The 17831-nt window shown below is 52.5% G+C and overlaps 1 protein-coding gene across 1 annotated transcript; it reads left to right on the forward strand.

Annotated features, from left to right (window-relative positions):
- Positions 1-3258: 3258 nt before the first annotated feature.
- NOL6 (nucleolar protein 6) lies at positions 3259-15576 on the forward strand. The gene is made up of 26 exons (XM_023203337.1): positions 3259-3426; positions 4799-5005; positions 5091-5207; positions 7314-7493; positions 7838-8006; positions 8156-8290; positions 8377-8540; positions 8629-8749; positions 8934-8992; positions 9078-9179; positions 9355-9470; positions 9632-9809; positions 10190-10312; positions 10443-10591; positions 10716-10791; positions 10997-11137; positions 11281-11398; positions 11484-11638; positions 11811-11974; positions 12358-12510; positions 12749-12846; positions 13565-13689; positions 13808-13897; positions 14295-14489; positions 14603-14704; positions 14924-15576. Exons 1-26 carry the CDS (start codon positions 3373-3375, stop codon positions 15071-15073), a joined length of 3441 nt encoding a protein of 1146 aa, XP_023059105.1. The 5' UTR covers positions 3259-3372; the 3' UTR covers positions 15074-15576.
- The last annotated feature ends 2255 nt before the right edge of the window (positions 15577-17831 follow it).

Consider the following 17831-nt stretch of genomic DNA (forward strand, 5'->3'; position numbering starts at 1 on the left):
AAGCTGGGCGCGGTGGCTCACGCTTGTAATCCCAGCACTTTGGGAGGCCGAGGCGGGCGGATCACAAGGTCAGGAGATCGAGACCACAGTGAAACCCCGTCTCTACTAAAAAAATACAAAAAATTACTAAAAATACAAAAAATTAGACGGGCGTGGTGGTGGGCGCTGGTAGTCCCAGCTACTCAGGAGGCTGAGGCAGGAGAATGGCGTGAACCTGGGAGACGGTGCTTGCAGTGAGCCGAAATCCCGCCACTGCACTCCAGCCTGGGTGACAGAGCAAGACTCCATCTCAAAAAAAAAAAAAAAAAAAAAGAAAAAGAAAGCATATCTAAATATGTTTAGAGAACATATTTTAGGCCTTTAGTTAAGACCTGGGCCGGGTGCAATGGCTCAAGCCTGTAATCCTAGCAGTTTGGGAGGCCAGGGTGGGAGGATCACTTGAGTCCAGGAATTTGAGACCAGCCTGGGCAACATGGTGAAATCCCATCTCTACAAAACATTAGTCAGGTGTGTGGTGCACGCCTGTGGTCCCAGCTAGCCAGGAAGCTGGGGTGGGAGGATGGCTTGAGTCCAGAGGTGATATTTATGCTGAGAGGTGAAAGACGAAAAGGAGAAAAAGCCAAGAAAGCACATTCCAAATGGAACAAACAGCTTGGGTGAAGTCCCAGAGGCAGGAAAGAACTTAATACAATGAAGGAACTGAAAGAAGGCTGATATTGCTGGAGCTCAGGGAGCCAGGGGTGGAGTAGCAAGAAAAATGATGGGAACCAGGCGGTGGCTGATGCCTGTAATCCCAGCACTTTGGAAGGCCAAGGCTGGCAGATTCCTTGAGCTCAGGCGTTTGAAACCAGCCTGGACGACAGGGTGAAAGTCTACACAAAAATACAGAAATTAGCCAGACGTTGCGGTGCGCGTGTGTAGTCCCAATTACTCAGGAGGCTGAGGTGTGATTGCACCACTGTATTCCAGCCTAGGTGACAGTGCAAGACCTTGCCCCTCTTCTCTCACAAAAAAGATGGAATAGCTGGGCAAAGTGGTTCACACCTGTAATCACAGCACTTTGGGAGGCTGAGGTGAGCGGATCACTTGAGGTCAGGAGTTTGAGACCAGCCTAGCCAACATGGTGAAACCTTGTCTTTACTAAAAATACAAAAATTAGCCAGGCATGGTGGCACGCACCTGTAGTCCCAGCTACTCTACTCGGGAGGCAGGAGAATCACTTGAATCTGGGAGGCGGATGTTGCAGTGAGCTGAGATCACGCCGCTGTACTCCAGAGCAAGACTGTCTTAAAAAAAAAAAAAAAAAAGAAGGATGGAATAGCAAGTGAAGGGCCATACTGATCATGACTTTATGGAAGTTGAAGTTTGTATTTAGTTTTAAGTACAATTGGAAGACACCGATGAGTTTTTAAAAGGAAGTGACATGATAGAATTTCTATTTTAGAAAACTAATTCTGGCAGCTGTGTGGAAAATGAGTTGAAAATGGACAACACTACTCTTGTGAAACTTCCTTAAAAAGCTGTTGCATAAACTGACCTGCACTGTTTGAAGTCAGAATAGTGATTAGAGGGCAGCATGAGGGGAGATTCTGAAGGTGCAGGAAATGTTCTGGTTATTTTCTGGGAGCTGATTATATGGGTGTGCTTGGTTTGTGAGTATTCAAGCTTTACAGTTGGGATATGTAAAATTTTCCTTACGTATATTGTACTTCAATACAAATTTTTACGCCGGGCACGGTGGCTCACCCCTGTAATCCCAGCACTTTGGGAGACTGAGGAGGGCAGATCACTTGTAATAATATAGTAATATAGTAATAGTTGAATTTAGATGATCCTACATTAGGGAATAAAATGAAATATATAACGGTTATTACTGGAATAATTGACAAAATTTAAAGATGGAATTTGTATACCAGTATTGAATCACGATTAAATTTCCTTAATTTTATAATCGGGCTGTGCTTATGTAAGAGGTAGTTCTTGATCTTAGTAGATACATACCAAAGTATTTAGGAAGATGTGTGATTGGTTTTCAAATGGTTTTGCAAAATAATATGTAAACTCATAGGTAAAGATAAAACAAAACTAGGCAAAATAATAACACTAAGTGAATCCCGGTGAAGAGTATATGGGCATTCATTATATTATTCTTGCAACATTTGTGTTATATTTTTAATATTTTAAAAACAGGCCGGGCGCAGTGGCTCAGGCCTGTAATCCCAGCATTTTGGGAGGCCAAAGTGGGCGGGTCACTGGAGGTCAGGACTTTGAGACCAGCTTAGGCAATATGGGGAAACTCCATCTTTAGTAAAAATACAAAAATTAGTGGCTCAAGCCTGTAATCCCAGCACTTTGGGAGGCCGAGACAGGCGGATCACGAGGTCAGGAGATCGAGACCATCCTGGCTAACACGGTGAAACCCCGTCTCTACTAAAAATACAAAAAAAACTAGCCGGGCGAGGTGGCGGGCGCCTGTAGTCCCAGCCACTCCGGAGGCTGAGGCAGGAGAATGGCGTGAACCCGGGAGGCGGAGCTTGCAGTGAGCTGAGATCGCGCCACTGCACTCCAGCCCGGGCGACAGAGCAAGACTCCGTCTCAAAAAAAAAACAAAAATTAGCTGGGTGTGATGGCACCCGCCTGTGATCCCAGCTCCTCGGGAGGCTGAGGAACGAGAATCGCTTGAGCCTGGGAGACAGAGGCTGCAGGGCACTGAGATCGTGCCACGGCACTCCAGCCTGGGTGACAGAGCGAGACTACGCCAAAAATAAATAAATTAATAAACAAATAAAATAAAAATAACTAAATTATTTGAAGTTGTCATAAGCTAAGTAATAAGTAAAAACGAGAAAAGCCATAACAATAATCCGGGTACAAGATAATGTGATGAGCTAAACCTGGCAGTCAAGACACAGAAAACTGATTAAATTCAAGGTATGTTTTGGAGGTAGAACTAACAAGGTTAACTGATAAGGTGTAGTAAATAAAGAAAAAGGGATGAATAACCGTTGTAAACAAACCCAACCAAAAGGACCAAACGAGCTCCGCCCTTCCCGTTTGGACCCAAGCGAAGGAAGTGAGGAAAACAAAGCAACCGCCCAGCTACCATCAGGCTTCCGTTCTAGCGTCGCGAAGAGGCCGTAAATCAGAGAAACCCGTTTGGCCCCTCCCCTAAAGGGCTGTCCTTGAGACTGACTGGCCAATGGCAAGCGAGTAGTCAATGGATGATCCAGTAGCTCTGGAGTGGGTGGAGTCCTGAGGAATTGGGGTGGGCTGGACTTGGGCCTGGAATTCGGCATTTCCGCCCACGTGGGAAGCCATGCCGTGTAGACCCGGCTAGAATCTGAAGTGCGGGAGAGTCCTGGACCCCGAGTGATGGGGCCGGCGCCAGCTGGAGAGCAGCTGTGCGGAGCGATTGTAGAGCCAGAGGTGGGTTAAGGCTTCTGGGAGGAACCGAGGCTCAATGTGCGCTCCTTTGGCTGCAGGGTCCGAGATGGCGGGGCCTGACAGCTTGCCGGTGAAGGCCATGCCGGCGGACCATTTTGGAGGATGTTTCCAGCCTGTGGCACTGAGGCAGGGCTTTCTAGGGGAAATGGAACCTGGCAGTATTTGGTTAGAAGCAGTGAAGCCAGTAGAGCCTCTGCTCCCTTCTGGAAATCTGCACCTCAAAGTCGAAGAGACCCACATTTGGGTCGTTTCCTTAACTTGGTCGTCCTTGACGATAAGCGGGATCTTCCTCCCTCCACAGAACTTGTGTCCAGTTCTGTGCTCCCCGCTGTAGCGGAGGGCATACGGTGCCTCTCCCGGAGCGCTCCAGTAAGGCTCTCTGGGGTGGGAGGGATCGTGGAGGGGATGGGCCTACGGCTGTAAGGGAAGAGGTTTGGCATCCTGCACACTTGCCTTTGAAGCCTGCTCATGGTATGGGTGTACCAGTTGTGGAACCTCGAGTGAGTAGTGGGACTTCAAGTATCTTCAATAATTATTTTGAGGATTTAATGACTGGCTAAATATATCCTCTGGGGTCCAGTCTGTTCTAGCTCCTTCCATCAGTGAGTACTTAGTATATACTGAGGCAGTCAGGGCTTCCTTGAGGAGATGGAACCTGGCAGGATTTGGTTGGAGCGAGAATGGAAAAGACATTTGAGAAGTCCCAGGCCTGTATCAGCAGAAGAGGAAACTTCCTGAAAATACAAGGGACTTGGGCATTACTTAGGGCAGGGCCCAGTCAGCTTCTTTTTATTTTTTTTTGAGACAGTCTTGCTCTGTTGCCCAGGCTAGAGTGCAGTGGCATGATCTCAGCTCACTTCAGCCTCTGTCTCCTGGATTCAAGTGATTCTCCTGCCTCAGTCTCCCGAGTAGCTGAGATTACAGGCATGTGCCACCACACTCGGCTAATTTTTGTATTTTTAATACAGACAGGGTTTCCCCATGTTGGCCAGGCTGGTTTCGAACTCCTGACTTCACCTGATCCGCCCACCTCAGCCTCCCAAAGTGCTGGGATTACAGGCATTAGCCACCGTGTCCGACCTGGGCCCAGTCAGCTTCTATCCCTACCAATTCCAAACAGAGCTCCATGCTTGTGGTGTCAGGTAGACACAAGAGCTCTTAAGGAATTTTCGGTTCGGCACTCAGTAATGTTCCTCGAAGTAACGATTCTCGTGAGTTTTACAAAATCTGACTGCTATTCGAAAGAGGGACAGAGCAGGTGAAGCCTTTACCCACAACCTATCATGGTGGCACTTTAGGCAGCAGATGCTAGATGCCTATTACCTCACAATGGCTTCTCCCTCACTGGTCACAGGTGATGGAACCAGCCCTGGAAGGCACAGGCAAAGAGAGGAAGAAGGCATCCTCTAGGAAGCGTACATTGGCTGAGCCTCCAGCGAAGGGCCTCCTGCAGCCAGTGAAGCTCAGCCGGGCAGAACTCTACAAGGAGCCTACCAATGAGGAGCTTAATCACCTTCGGGAGACTGAGATCTTGTTCCACTCCAGCTTGCTTCGTTTACAGGTACTGTTGAGTGTCTGGGGCTTTTGTTCGAGGGGTGTACCTGGGACCCTGAGGCTGATGGACTGTTTTCTACACTCTCTTACAGGTAGAGGAGCTACTAAAGGAAGTAAGGCTGTCAGAGAAGAAGAAGGATCGGATTGATGCCTTCCTACGGGAGGTCAACCAGCGGGTTGTGAGGGTGCCCTCAGTCCCTGAGACAGAGGTAAGCAAATGGCCTGGGGAACTGGGAAGCACAAAAGAGACCTCCAGGGGGAGTGTATCAAACAGGGGCCTTGCTCTTGCTGTTACTCTCTTTAAGGGTTGGGGTGCAGGGAGCTCATTCTCACAGCAAGGAAGCTTAGCTGGGAGCGTGGTCATTTGTGTATTCATTCAGCAAGTACTTAACATGCGTTGCAGTATTTGTGTTCTTAGAACATATCAGTAAATAGCCTATGTTCTAATGTTGAGGTTATAGTTAATAGATAAGCATGACAGGTCAACTCTATGGCAATGTTAGAATGTGGTAAACACTGGAAAAAGGAAAAAGTAGGACAAGCAATGTAAGGGGATTGGGAGTGTTAGAGGATGGGTGTGGTTTACAAATTTAAATGGGGTGTTCACAAAGTAGGCCTTATTGAAGTGACATTTGTGTAAAGACTTGAAGTAGGTGAGTCTGCTATATAGATATCTAAGGGAATGAAAGCATTCCAGGAAGGGGGAACAGCCAGTACAAAATCACAAAGGCAGGATTGTTCCAGGTACATTCCTTGGAATGAATGAGGAAGATAGAAGGAGATGAGTTCAGAAAGGTGATGGGGAAAGGTAGCATATCATGCATAGCATTGTGTCCCGAAATAAGGACTTTGGTTGTTGCTCTGGGTGAGATGGGGAGCCACTGCTGGGTTTTATTTTGCAGAGCACTGATGCCCTCTGACGTTTATTTTTATTTTTATTTTTTTTGAGACGGAGTCTTGCTCTGTCGCCCAAACTGGAGTGCAGTGGCCAGATCTCAGCTCACTGCAAGCTCCGCCTTTCGGGTTCACACCATTCTCCTGCCTCAGCCTCCCGAGTAGCTGGGACTACAGGTGCCCCCCACCTCGCCCGGCTAGTTTTTTGTATTTTTTAGTAGAGACGGGGTTTCACTGGGTTAGCCAGGATGGTCTTGATCTCCTGACCTTGTGATCCGCCCGTCTCGGCCCCCCAAAGTGCTGGGATTACAGGCTTGAGCCACTGCGCCTGGCCCCTCTGACGTTTAAAAGTTCACCTTTTTTTTTTTTGAGACACAGTCTGGCTCCTTTCCACCAGGCTGGAGTGCAATGGTGCGGTCTCGGTTCACTGCAGCCTCTGCCTCTCCTGTTTAAGCGATTCTCCTGCCTCAGCCTCCTGAGTAGCTGGGATTACCACACCCAGCTAATGTTTTTTTGTATTTTTAGTAGAGATGGGGTTTCACCATGTTGGCGAGGCTGATCTCGAACTCCTGACCTCAGGTAATCTGCTCGCCTCGGCCTCCCAAAGTGCTGGGATTACAGGTGTGAGCCACTGCACCTGGCCTAAAAAGTTCACTTTTCCAGCCTTAAAAAGTTTAGTTTTAGAAAAATTTACTCCAGCTATTGTGTCAAAAGTAGAATGGAGAGGGACAACGATGTGATTAGGGAGACCAGTTAGGAACTAATCTAGGCACTAAGAAATGATATCTCCTCAAACTAGGGAGGAAAGTAAAGAAGTGATCTTTTTTTTTTTTTTAATTTTTTTCTCTCTCTGTTTTAAAAACTTTTCTTTTTAGAGAAGTGGTCCATTTCTGAATACATTTTGGTAGCAAAATGGGTATTCTTTTTTTTTTTTGAGACAAAGTCTCGCTCTGTAGCCCAGGCTGGAGCGCAGTGGTGCAATCTCGACCTTGGCTCACTGCAAGCTCTGCCTTCCGGGTTCACGCCATTCTCCTGCCTCAGCCTCCTGAGTAGCAGGGACTACAGGTGCCTGCCACCACGCCTGGCTAATTTTTTGTATTTTTAGTAGAGATAGGGTTTCACTGTGGTCTCGATCTCCTGACCTCGTGATCTGCCCACCTCGGCCTCCCAAAGTGCTGGGATTACAAGTGTGAGCCACCGCGCCCGGCCATAAAATGGGTATTCTTAACAGAGATGAGTTAAGGTGATTTAAGTGGTTTTGGCTTGAGAAACTCATACGGAGTTGTCTTAGCAAGGAAGACAGTTATGGGAAGATTGGGAGTTTGGTTTCAAACATACCGATGTGTTAAGATGTCTTCTAGACATACAGGGTACATGTGAGGAAGGCAGTTGAATATGTGTCCCTGTCTCTGCCCCCACAGCTCACTGACCAGGCATGGCTCCCAGCTGGGGTTCGAGTGCCCCTCCACCAAGTGCCCTATGCCGTGAAGGGCTGTTTCCGCTTCCTGCCCCCAGCCCAGGTTACTGTTGTGGGCAGCTACCTTCTGGGCACCTGCATCCGGCCAGACATCAATGTGGATGTGGCACTGACCATGCCCAGGGTAAGGTCCAGGGTTTAGGGAATAGAGGCCCACCACCTGACTACCTACAAATCCTGGATCCCTCTTTCTTATCTGCTGCTTGCCAGGGGATTGAAGTCTGAATTCTAAATCAGAAGAGCAGACCATTGCAAGCATCCTGAAGGCAGCTTAGATCCCTTGGGCCAGTTGCTGTCCTTTTGGAACTTTGCCCTCCTGATATGAGAACTGGGCATAGTGTTACTAACTATGGCTCAGGCACTTCTGTCAGCAGAGGAGCCCTGGTACTCTCACCTTGGCTTCACCTTGGCCCACAGCTCCACAAGCACTTATGTGCCTGGCCTTCTCTTCTCCCCTACCCCCTCCAGGAAATCCTACAGGACAAGGACGGGCTGAACCAGCGCTACTTCCGCAAGCGTGCCCTCTACCTGGCCCACTTGGCTCACCACCTGGCCCAGGACCCCCTCTTTGGCAGTGTTTGCTTCTCCTACACAAATGGCTGCCACCTGAAACCCTCACTGTTGCTGCGGCCACGTGGTGAGAGGCACACATTGGGCTGAAGGCATAGCATGGGGTGGTAAATCTGGAGGAGGAGGCACAGAGGCCTCAAGTATGGGAGGACAGGATGGGGAGCCCTCTGACTCCAAGGGCTCCTGCAGAGTCTCAGCACCTGCTGTTTCTACCAGGGAAGGATGAGCGCCTGGTCACTGTACGTCTGCATCCGTGCCCTCCACCTGATTTCTTCCGCCTGTGCCGCTTGCTGCCAACCAAGAACAATGTGCGCTCTGCCTGGTACCGAGGGCAGAGTCCTGCAGGGGATGGTGAGCAGCCCCTGGTGTTGAGGTGGAGCTGGAGGGAAGAGGTGTGGGGGACTTTTCCTCTCATGGCTTCCCTTTTCATCCCACAGGTAGCCCAGAGCCCCCTACCCCCCACTACAATACATGGGTCCTTCAGGATACAGCTCTCGAGTCCCATTTGCAGCTCCTGTCAACCATGCTGGGTTCAGCCCAGGGCCTGAAGGATGGCGTGGCACTTCTGAAGGTCTGGCTGCGGCAGCGGGAGCTGGACAAGGTAAGTTGGGGGTAGCCCAGCCTCCCTACCTGAGTGCCTGTGTGATGGGTAGGTTCTGACTTCAGGCCTCTCCCTCTGTCTCTTTCAGGGCCAGGGCGGGTTTACTGGGTTCCTTGTCTCCATGCTGGTTGTCTTCCTTGTGTCTACACGCAAGATCCATACCACCATGAGTGGCTACCAGGTCCTGAGAAGCGTCTTGCAGTTTCTGGGTGAGGCAACTAGGTGGGGAAAGGCCAGGGGTTCTACTCCTTCTGGGAATCCTTATCTTAGCAGGGGTCTTTTGGTTTTTTGCCATCAGACAGATGAGGAAACTGAATCAGCTGAGGGAGGGTGTCATTAAGGACTGGGTCCCCAGAAGGGGATACCTTCTAATACACTTGTGGTTCACTTCAGCCACTACAGACCTGACAGTCAACGGGATAAGTTTATGTCTCAGCTCAGATCCCTCTTTGGTAAGTTGGAGAAGGGCCAGGTCTATGCCAGGAGGCCTGCAAGTGAGGTGCCAATCCTGACCTGTTTCTCTCTACACCCTCCAAGCCGGCCCTGGCTGACTTTCACCAGGCCTTCTCCGTTGTCTTCCTGGACTCCTCAGGCCATCTCAACCTCTGTGCTGATGTCACTGCCTCTACTTACCACCAGGTACCAATGGGCCCCCAATCTGTGTTCCCCTGATGTCCCAGCCCAGACTCTGTCCCTTTTGCAAGTACCAGAACCCCAGAAACTCCTCTTCAAAGAGGTAAGTTTAGGGCATGTCTCCGGGTCTAAACGCTTGGATCAGTGAAGGGCACAGGGATGGTCCCTTCTGTGGCTCCAGGTGCAGTATGAGGCACGGCTGTCTATGACGTTGCTGGACAGCAGAGCTGACGACGGGTTCCACCTGCTGTTGATGACTCCCAAACCCATGATCCGGGCTTTCGACCACGTCCTGCAGTGAGTTTAGGGGCGACAGGGTATGTTGGCGGGTCCTGTCTCTTTGGGGCTACAGACATGGGGCAAACGTCTTCAGACAGATGCTCAGATCATTCAGGGAGGAGGTGGTACTAGAGACCAGCAACCTGATTATTCCTCTTTGGCCCTCTGTACCCCTCCAGTCTCCATCCACTGAGTCGCCTGCAGGCAGCGTGCCACCGGCTGAAGCTCTGGCCAGAGCTGCAGGACAATGGGGGGGACTATGTCTCAGCTGCTTTGGGCCCCCTGACCACCCTCCTGGAGCAGGGCCTGGGGACTCGGCTGAAACTCCTGGCTCACTCTCGACCTCCAGTCCCAGAGGTGAGGTGATGTAGGCTGGGGAGTTTGGGTGTGAGTTGGGCTGGATCCAGGGTCCCAAGAGACACAAAGGACACTCCCTTGTGTGTCGAGAGTCTCGTTGACACTCCCCTCCTCTACCCAGACTGCAGCAGCAGCACCCAGCCTTCTCTGGTGTGGCACGGTTGGCCAAGCGGTGGGTGCGTGCCCAGCTTCTTGGTGAGGGTTTCACTGATGAGAGCCTGGATCTGGTGGCCACTGCCCTTTTCCTGCACCCTGAGCCCTTCACCCCTCCCAGGGCCATGCCATTCCTCTAGCTAGGTGTTTCTACCTAGCTAGAAAGTAGGTTTCTAGGCCAGGCTGGAGGATGGGAGGACTGAGCTCAGCCTTTTGAAATCTTGCAGTGGGGCATCAGCCAAGATCCACCAAAGCACAAAGACTCTGGGACCCTGACCCTGGGACTCCTTCTACGGCCTGAGGGACTCACCAGCGTCCTTGAGCTGGGTCCAGAGGCAGACCAGCCTGAGGTGAGGGACCCCGGCATGTACACTGGAAGGAGTGGGGCGGCTCTTCCCCATGGCACCTGGACCAAAGCTTGTCAGGAGGGTCCACAGAGCCCTTCCTTCCCCAGCTCTACTACCACCCTTGCCTCCTCAGGCTGCTAAATTCCGCCAGTTCTGGGGATTCCGCTCGGAGCTTCGGCGTTTCCAGGACGGAGCCATTCGGGAAGCTGTGGTCTGGGAGGCAGCCTCTATGTCCCAGAAGCGCCTTATTCCCCACCAGGTGGTCACTCACCTCTTGGCACTGTGAGTGTTGGCATCTGGATTCCAGGAGGCAGTGTGGGCTGGGGAGCCTATTCAGGGGTCTGGCCCAGGCAGTTGAGTGAGAACATAGCCCCAAATTTTCCCACTGTCTGTGCCTCTTTTTCAGCCATACCGACATCCCAGAAACCTGTGTCCACTATGTGGGGGGCCCCCTGGATGCACTTATCCAAGGCCTGAAAGAGGTAAGGGTCTTGGGGTCGAGGCTAGTGATTGTAGAGTAGTAATCCCTCTGTGGAGAGAGAGTTCTTTCCGCCTCAGCCAGCTTGCACTTCCTGGCATGTCCAGCAGGCGGCGGTGCTGGCTCTGCTGCAGCCTGAGCTGGGGCAGAATCCAGGTGAAGCTGGCCTTCTGTAGGGTCCATCCTCCTGACCGTCTTCTCCCTCTCAGACCTCCAGCACAGGCGAGGAGGCCCTGGCAGTGGCGGTATGTTGCTATGACGACCTCAGTCGCCTACTGTGGGGGCTAGAGGGTCTCCCACTGACCGTGTCGGCTGTTCAGGGAGCTCACCCAGTGCTGCGCTACACAGAGGTGAGGTGCAACGGTGCAGGTGACCTTTCTGCTTAGTAACCCCGCCTCTGCTCCAGTCACCCAGTATTCCCTGCTTCTAACTCCTGACTCTGGGCACTCCCTCCCAGTCCCAGGCCCCTTCCTCAGCCCCCCTTCTTCCACAGGTGTTCCCACCAACTCCAGTCCGACCAGCCTCCTCCTTCTATGAGCCTCTGCGGGAGCGTTCCTCACTGCTGCCCCGGCTCGATAAGCCCTGTCCAGCGTATGTGGAGCCCATGACCGGTAAGAGGGCCCTTGGGAGGGAGTGGGAGGGATAGTTCCAGCTCCAGGCCACAGTATGAGACCTCTGACTCCTCTTCTCCATCAGTGGTCTGTCACCTGGAGGGCAGTGGCCAGTGGCCACAGGACGCTGAGGCCGTGCGGCGGGTCCGAGCTGCCTTCCAGCTGCGCCTAGCAGAGCTGTTGACACAACAGCATGGTCTGCAGTGCCGTGCCACTGCCACACACACAGATGTCCTCAAGGTTAGGCTGGTGCAGGCAGATATGTCCCCGGCGGGGGGGGCACCAGGGATGTCAGGGCGTGGAAGAAGACACCCCTTTGGGTACCACGCTGGGGAATAGGACTGTAGGCCACAGAGTACTCCCGGGGTCCTGGGTTGACACATCCTTCTCTTTCCGTACCTTCTTCCAACAGGATGGATTTGTGTTTCGGATTTGCGTGGCCTATCAGCGGGAGCCCCAGATCCTGAAGGAGGTGCAGAGCCCAGAGGGGATGATCTCACTGAGGGACACACCTGCCTCCCTCCGCCTTGAGAGAGACACAAGGCAGTTGCCACTGCTCACTAGTGCCCTGCATGGGTAAGGCCCCTGGCACGGCTTCTTCCTGTCTATAGCCCCCTCCTGCCCCACTCTCCCCGCCTAGCCGCCTGTCTCTCTGGGGGACAGATGGTATCATAGGGGTGTGAGTTCTGGAGTCCGGCAGGTCCTGGAATCCTGGCTCTGCCACTTACTGACTGTGACCCTATGGTCAGATTTTCCTCTTTGGTCCCTATGTTCCTCATCTGTAAAATGGAAATAACACTAGGATCAACTTCTCGGAGCGTTTGTTAAGAGAACATGAGATTACATATGTAACCGATTATCACTGAGGCTGGCCTTGGGTAGGGCTGGATGAACAGTGGCGGTGGCGGGGTGGGGCCCTGGGCGCCTGGGTCTCGCTGACACTCCCCTCCTCTACCCAGACTGCAGCAGCAGCACCCAGCCTTCTCTGGTGTGGCACGGCTGGCCAAGCGGTGGGTGCGTGCCCAGCTTCTTGGTGAGGGTTTCACTGATGAGAGCCTGGATCTGGTGGCCGCTGCCCTTTTCCTGCACCCTGAGCCCTTCACCCCTCCCAGGTGATTCCCTCCACTTTTTCCCGAGCTGAGAAGTTCCCTTGGGGCCAGCTATTATCCTTCATGCTGCACCCTAAGTTTACATGGGAATGGGTTGTTGAGCAAGTGGCAGAAGGGGTTCTAAGATGCCCTGTCCCCCCCCCGCCCCAGTCCACACCAGAGGGTCTGAGCTCCGTAGCCTGAGGGAAGCCTGGGGATATGTGGCTGGGCCCCGGATTCTTTACTTACTCCAGCCCTTTAGTTCCCCCCAGGTTGGCTTCCTTCGATTCCTTTACTTGGTATCAACGTTTGATTGGAAGAATAACCCCCTCATTGTCAACCTCAACAATGAGCTCACTGGTAAGTGGCAGAACAGGGATCAGACTGCTGGAAGATCTGCCTTTATGGATTGCAGGCAAGGGTTTCCCGGACAGTGTCAGGTTTTCTCTGTGCCTTCCCAGCCCCAGATGTCTAAGCCTGACATGAAGAAGAGGTCCAGGTAAACAGCCTGCCCATTATGACATGATTTGCTCTTAACTGTCAGAGACAGAGTGATAGGGTGGGAAGCAAGCTACCCGTTGGGGGACTGTGGAAGGAAGAGGAGAATAGAAGGGGAATCCTGAATGCCAGGTGAGCAGTATTAGGGCATGGAGCTAGGAAGTGTAGCATAGATACTCAGACCTCTTGGTGGGGGTGGGAATGGTGATTTCTGGTTGTAACATGAGGCACTCCTGGTCTCTGCAGAGAGCAGGGTGTCAGGTTCCTAATTCTCCAGGTGTGTGGAAGCCCATAGTGGAAGGGGGCCAGGGGCAAGACTCAGCTTGTGCAGGCCCGGAAACCAGACTGCGGGTGCCAAGCAGTGGAAAATTCTGCCTCTGGGCTGAGGTTGGGAGATTAATGCCCCACCCAGTTGAGGCAAATGCAATGTCCCTTTCGTCACCGTTGCCACTTATTGGTGGGGGTTGTTGAAAAATGCCTCTGATGAGCAGCTGTTGGGGGCACCGTAGGAGGACCTGGGGCAGGAGAGGGTGTCTTACAGGGAGGAGCAGGCTGACCCAGGACCCATTCTTGTCTCTAGCGGAGGAGCAGGTGGAGATCCGCAGTGGCTTTCTGGCAGCTCGGGCACAACTCCCCGTCATGGTCATTGTTACCCCCCAAGACCGAAAGTACTCTGTGTGGACACAGGATGGACCCTCAGCCCAGGTTCAGCCCCATACCTGCCCCCTAATGTGTGGTTTTCTTCCCAAGGAAAAAACAGGCCCAGCCTGAGCTGGGAGAGACCCACTTGTCAGTTCCAGTCTGATGTGTCTGTACCCCGCAGATCCTGCAGCAGCTTGTGGTCCTGGCAGCTGAAGCCCTGCCCATGTTAGAGAAGCAGCTCATGGATCCCCGGGGGCCTGGGGACATCAGGGTACGCTTCTGACCAGCAGTCACTCCAGGGCCTCTGGGGATTCTGTCTGTGGAAGTTCAGCGTTCGGGGATCTCACAGGAGGCCAGGTCCCCATGTTTGGTGAGACTGAACAGAGGAGGTGTTGAAGCTGCTGTGGTGCCTGGGGTGGCAGAGCCTGGGGGACCTGGGTTCCATCTGGGTCTCCTGTTTCTAGCCTGTACCCTTCCTGCCAGGCTATGCAACAGCTGCTTCCTCTGTGGGTCTTGGTGTTTCAGTCTTCACATGGGCAGGGGGGCCCATAGTGGGTGGCCAGATGAAAGTGAAGGAGGAGGAAACCAAGGTGGGCATATGGAGAGGTTTGTGGTTCAGTTCCTCAGTCAAGGGGGTCCTGCTGACCACTCCTTCTCCCCTTCCTTAGACAGTGTTCCGGCCACCCTTGGACATTTACGATGTGCTGATTCGCCTGTCTCCTCGCCATATCCCGCGGCACCGCCAGGCCGTGGACTCGCCAGCTGCCTCCTTCTGTCGGGGCCTGCTCAGCCAGCCGGGGCCCTCATCCCTGATGCCTGTGCTGGGCTACGATCCTCCTCAGCTCTATCTGATGCAGCTCAGGGTTGGTCCTAAACAGCTGAATGACCCTGGGGAGGGGACTTCCAGGTGAAGCCGAGGCTATGGAGGAGCTCTTAAGCGCCTGCCTATAATCTTCTCTGTTCTGTCCCTTTCTAGGAGGCCTTTGGGGATCTGGCCCTTTTCTTCTATGACCAGCATGGTGGAGAGGTGATTGGTGTCCTCTGGAAGCCCACCAGTTTCCAGCCCCAACCCTTCAAGGTGTGCTGGCTGGTGACAGCCGTGTTCCTGAGTGTGTGCACGTGGTTCTGTGTGGGTATGCATGTCTGTGTGTAGTCTGTCCTATGGGCAAACCCGTGTCAGGTGTGGAGTGCATGGGCTTGCGTTTCTATCCCCACCACCCCCACTCTGCACCCAGCCTGGTGTCTCTGGGTGTGCTGTCGTGACCCTCAATCCACATCTCTTCTCTGATTTCCCCAGGCCTCCAGCACAAAGGGGCGCATGGTGATGTCTCGAGGTGGGGAGCTGGTAATGGTGCCCAATGTAGAAGCAATCCTGGAGGACTTTGCTGTGCTGGGTGAAGGCCTGGTGCAGACTGTGGAGGCCCGAAGTGAGAGGTGGACTGTGTGATCCCAGCCCTGGAGCAAGCTGTAGATGGACAGCAGGACATTCGACCTCTAGAGCATAATGTCAGTGGGATGACCTCCACTCTGCTTGGACATGAATCCCCCATGGAGGGCCTGCTGGCTGAACACGCTGAATCATCTCCAACAAAGCCCAGCCCCAACTTTCTCTCTGATGCTCCAGCTTTGGGGCAGGGGCATGGTGGCCCGTGTGGTCTCCTGGGCCTGACCGTCCCAGAAGAGGAGTGGGAGCCAGCTCAGAGAAGGAACTGAACCCAGGAGATCCATCCAGCTATTAGCCCTGGGCCTGGATCTTCCCCCAATTTCCCACTCCTTTCTTAGTCTTCTTCCAGAAACAGAGAAGGGGATGTGTGCCTGGGAGAGGCTGTGTCTCCTTCCTACTGTCAGGACCTGTGCCTAGACTTAGCATGCCCTTCAAAGAGTCACATCACCAATGCTGAGCAGTGGAAAGGGGCTATATGTGTATGAATAGACCACATTGAAGGAGCACAATGCCCTCCTGTGTTGGTGCCACTTCCCAGGGTGGAGACAGTGGAAAAGAACTGAGGACAGGAAAGGATTGGGTAGGTCAAGGGGTCGGGGGACTGGTAGTCCCCCAATCTTGGAGAGGTGCAAAAAGCACTGGGTGCTACCCGCTGGCTGCATCTACCCTGGCTGTTTGTCCGTTCTTGTCACAAACTACCACTACTACATACCTGCAGTGGGGTTGCAGAGATGGGGGAGACTCAAGTCTTGCTCCCCAGGAGCTACCAGGGCCCAAGGAAGAGAATGCTGCCTCCTTTCAGTCTAGTCTACACCCCCTTTCTGGCGGCCTCTCCACTTCCTGCAATTCTGGCTATTTTTCTAGACTCAGCTCAAATAGTGCCCCTCCTTAAGCCCATCCCTCGCCCCCAGCCTGAGGTGATCTTTCCCTCCTTTGAACTGTTAGAGCAGTTACTGTCTGTTCAGTTCACTTGGCAGGCACACACAGTGGCACAAATTCTTTTGTTTTGAACCCCGATTTAAAATTAAATTGCAGGCTGGGCACGGTGGCTCAAGCCTGTAATCCCAGCACTTTGGGAGGCCGAGACTGGCGGATCACGAGGTCAGGAGATCAAGACCATCCTGGCTAACACGGTGAAACCCCGTCTCTACTAAAAAAATAAAAAAATCTAGCCGGGCGAGGTGGCAGGCGCCTGTAGTCCCAGCTACTCGGGAGGCTGAGGCAGGAGAAGGGCGTAAACCCGGGAGGCGGAGCTTGCAGTGAGCTGAGATCCGGCCACTGCACTCCAGCCTGGGCGACAGAGTCAGACTCCATCTCAAAAAAATAAATAAATTAAATTAAATTGCAGCTGGGCATGGTGGCTCAGTTTGTAATCCCAACACTTAGGGAGTCGGGAGAATCACTTGAGCTCAGGAGTTCTAGACCAGTCTGGGCAACAGCGAGACCCCATCTCTTTTAAATAAAAAGTTAAATTGTTTAATTTCCCTGTATTCCTGGCCTGTCTGCCCCTTTCACATAATTTTAACCTAGTTTCCTGGATGTAAACTCCTTGAGGGCAAGGAATATGTTTCAACATAGATTTTTTCATGTCCTTCCTAGCACCTATTACAGTGCTTTGCTCAGGGGCCATCCAGCACAGGCAGATGGAGGGCAGAGAAGCCCACTGGAAGACTGCAAAGTAAAGGGAATCCATTTGTGAACTCCGCCTGGAACAAGTGGGTGGTGATGGTGAAAGAGAAAGCCTAAGAGATTATAGAGTTGACATTTATTGAGTGCCTAATAGGTGCCAGGCGGGTTTAGGTGGTGGTATCCGTGTCTTATGTGCGGAAACTTGGTCATACAGTCATATGAGCTGTAGGAAGTAGGTACTTTTATTTACCTTCATTTTCTGAGTAAGAGTACAGGCTCAGCGCAGGGGCCCGTTGTGGAGGAACTTTGACACCTGGCTAGAAAGCTCCATCCTCAAGATGAGAAGCTGCATGTGGGAACTCTGGCCTCCAATTCTGTCTCAACTGTTGGTCTTTGTGAATCACTGCTTGCCTCTACTGTCACTGCCATGGAGCAGCTCAGCCCAGGGTTGAAATTAGAATAGGGAGGGAATAAATTGGCTGGCCATGTGAGCCGGAGTCCACATCTCTCCCTCTGCTATTTATTCATGAGCTTCAAGCATCAAGGTGCTAGGCTTTATTTTCAGGGAGTGAAATGTAATCCCATCCCTTGTGGAGCCCCATGGTCCATGGTCACCCTTAGCTCTTCCTCTTGCCTCCCTTGGTCCCTTGGACTATTTGTCCACAGTCCCTCCATGGGCTCCTGGGAGGGCCAGGGTTTGCTGGAAGCATAGCAGGAAGCCTTATGTGTGAGCAAGTGTACAGGATAATGGTTAAGCATCCTCATGGATGTGCCTGCCTTGGTGGGTCTCTGCCTTTAATTTTGCAGAGTTTAACTTTAAACTCTGCCTTTGGCCGGGCGCGGTGGCTCAAGCCTGTAATCCCAGCACTTTGGGAGGCCGAGATGGGCGGATCACGAGGTCAGGAGATCGAGACCATCCTGGTTAACACGGTGAAACCCTGTCTCTACTAAAAAATACAAAAAACTAGCCGGGCGTGGTGGTGGGTGCCTGTAGTCCCAGCTACTTGGGAGGCTGAGGCAGGAGAATGGCGTGAACCCGGGAGGCGGAGCTTGCAGTGAGCTGAGATCCGGCCACTGCACTCCAGCCTGGGCAACAGAGCGAGACTCCGTCTCAATAAATAAATAAATAAAT

This window comes from Piliocolobus tephrosceles, chromosome 14 (genome assembly GCF_002776525.5).
Source record: "Piliocolobus tephrosceles isolate RC106 chromosome 14, ASM277652v3, whole genome shotgun sequence".
Taxonomy (NCBI): domain Eukaryota; kingdom Metazoa; phylum Chordata; class Mammalia; order Primates; family Cercopithecidae; genus Piliocolobus; species Piliocolobus tephrosceles.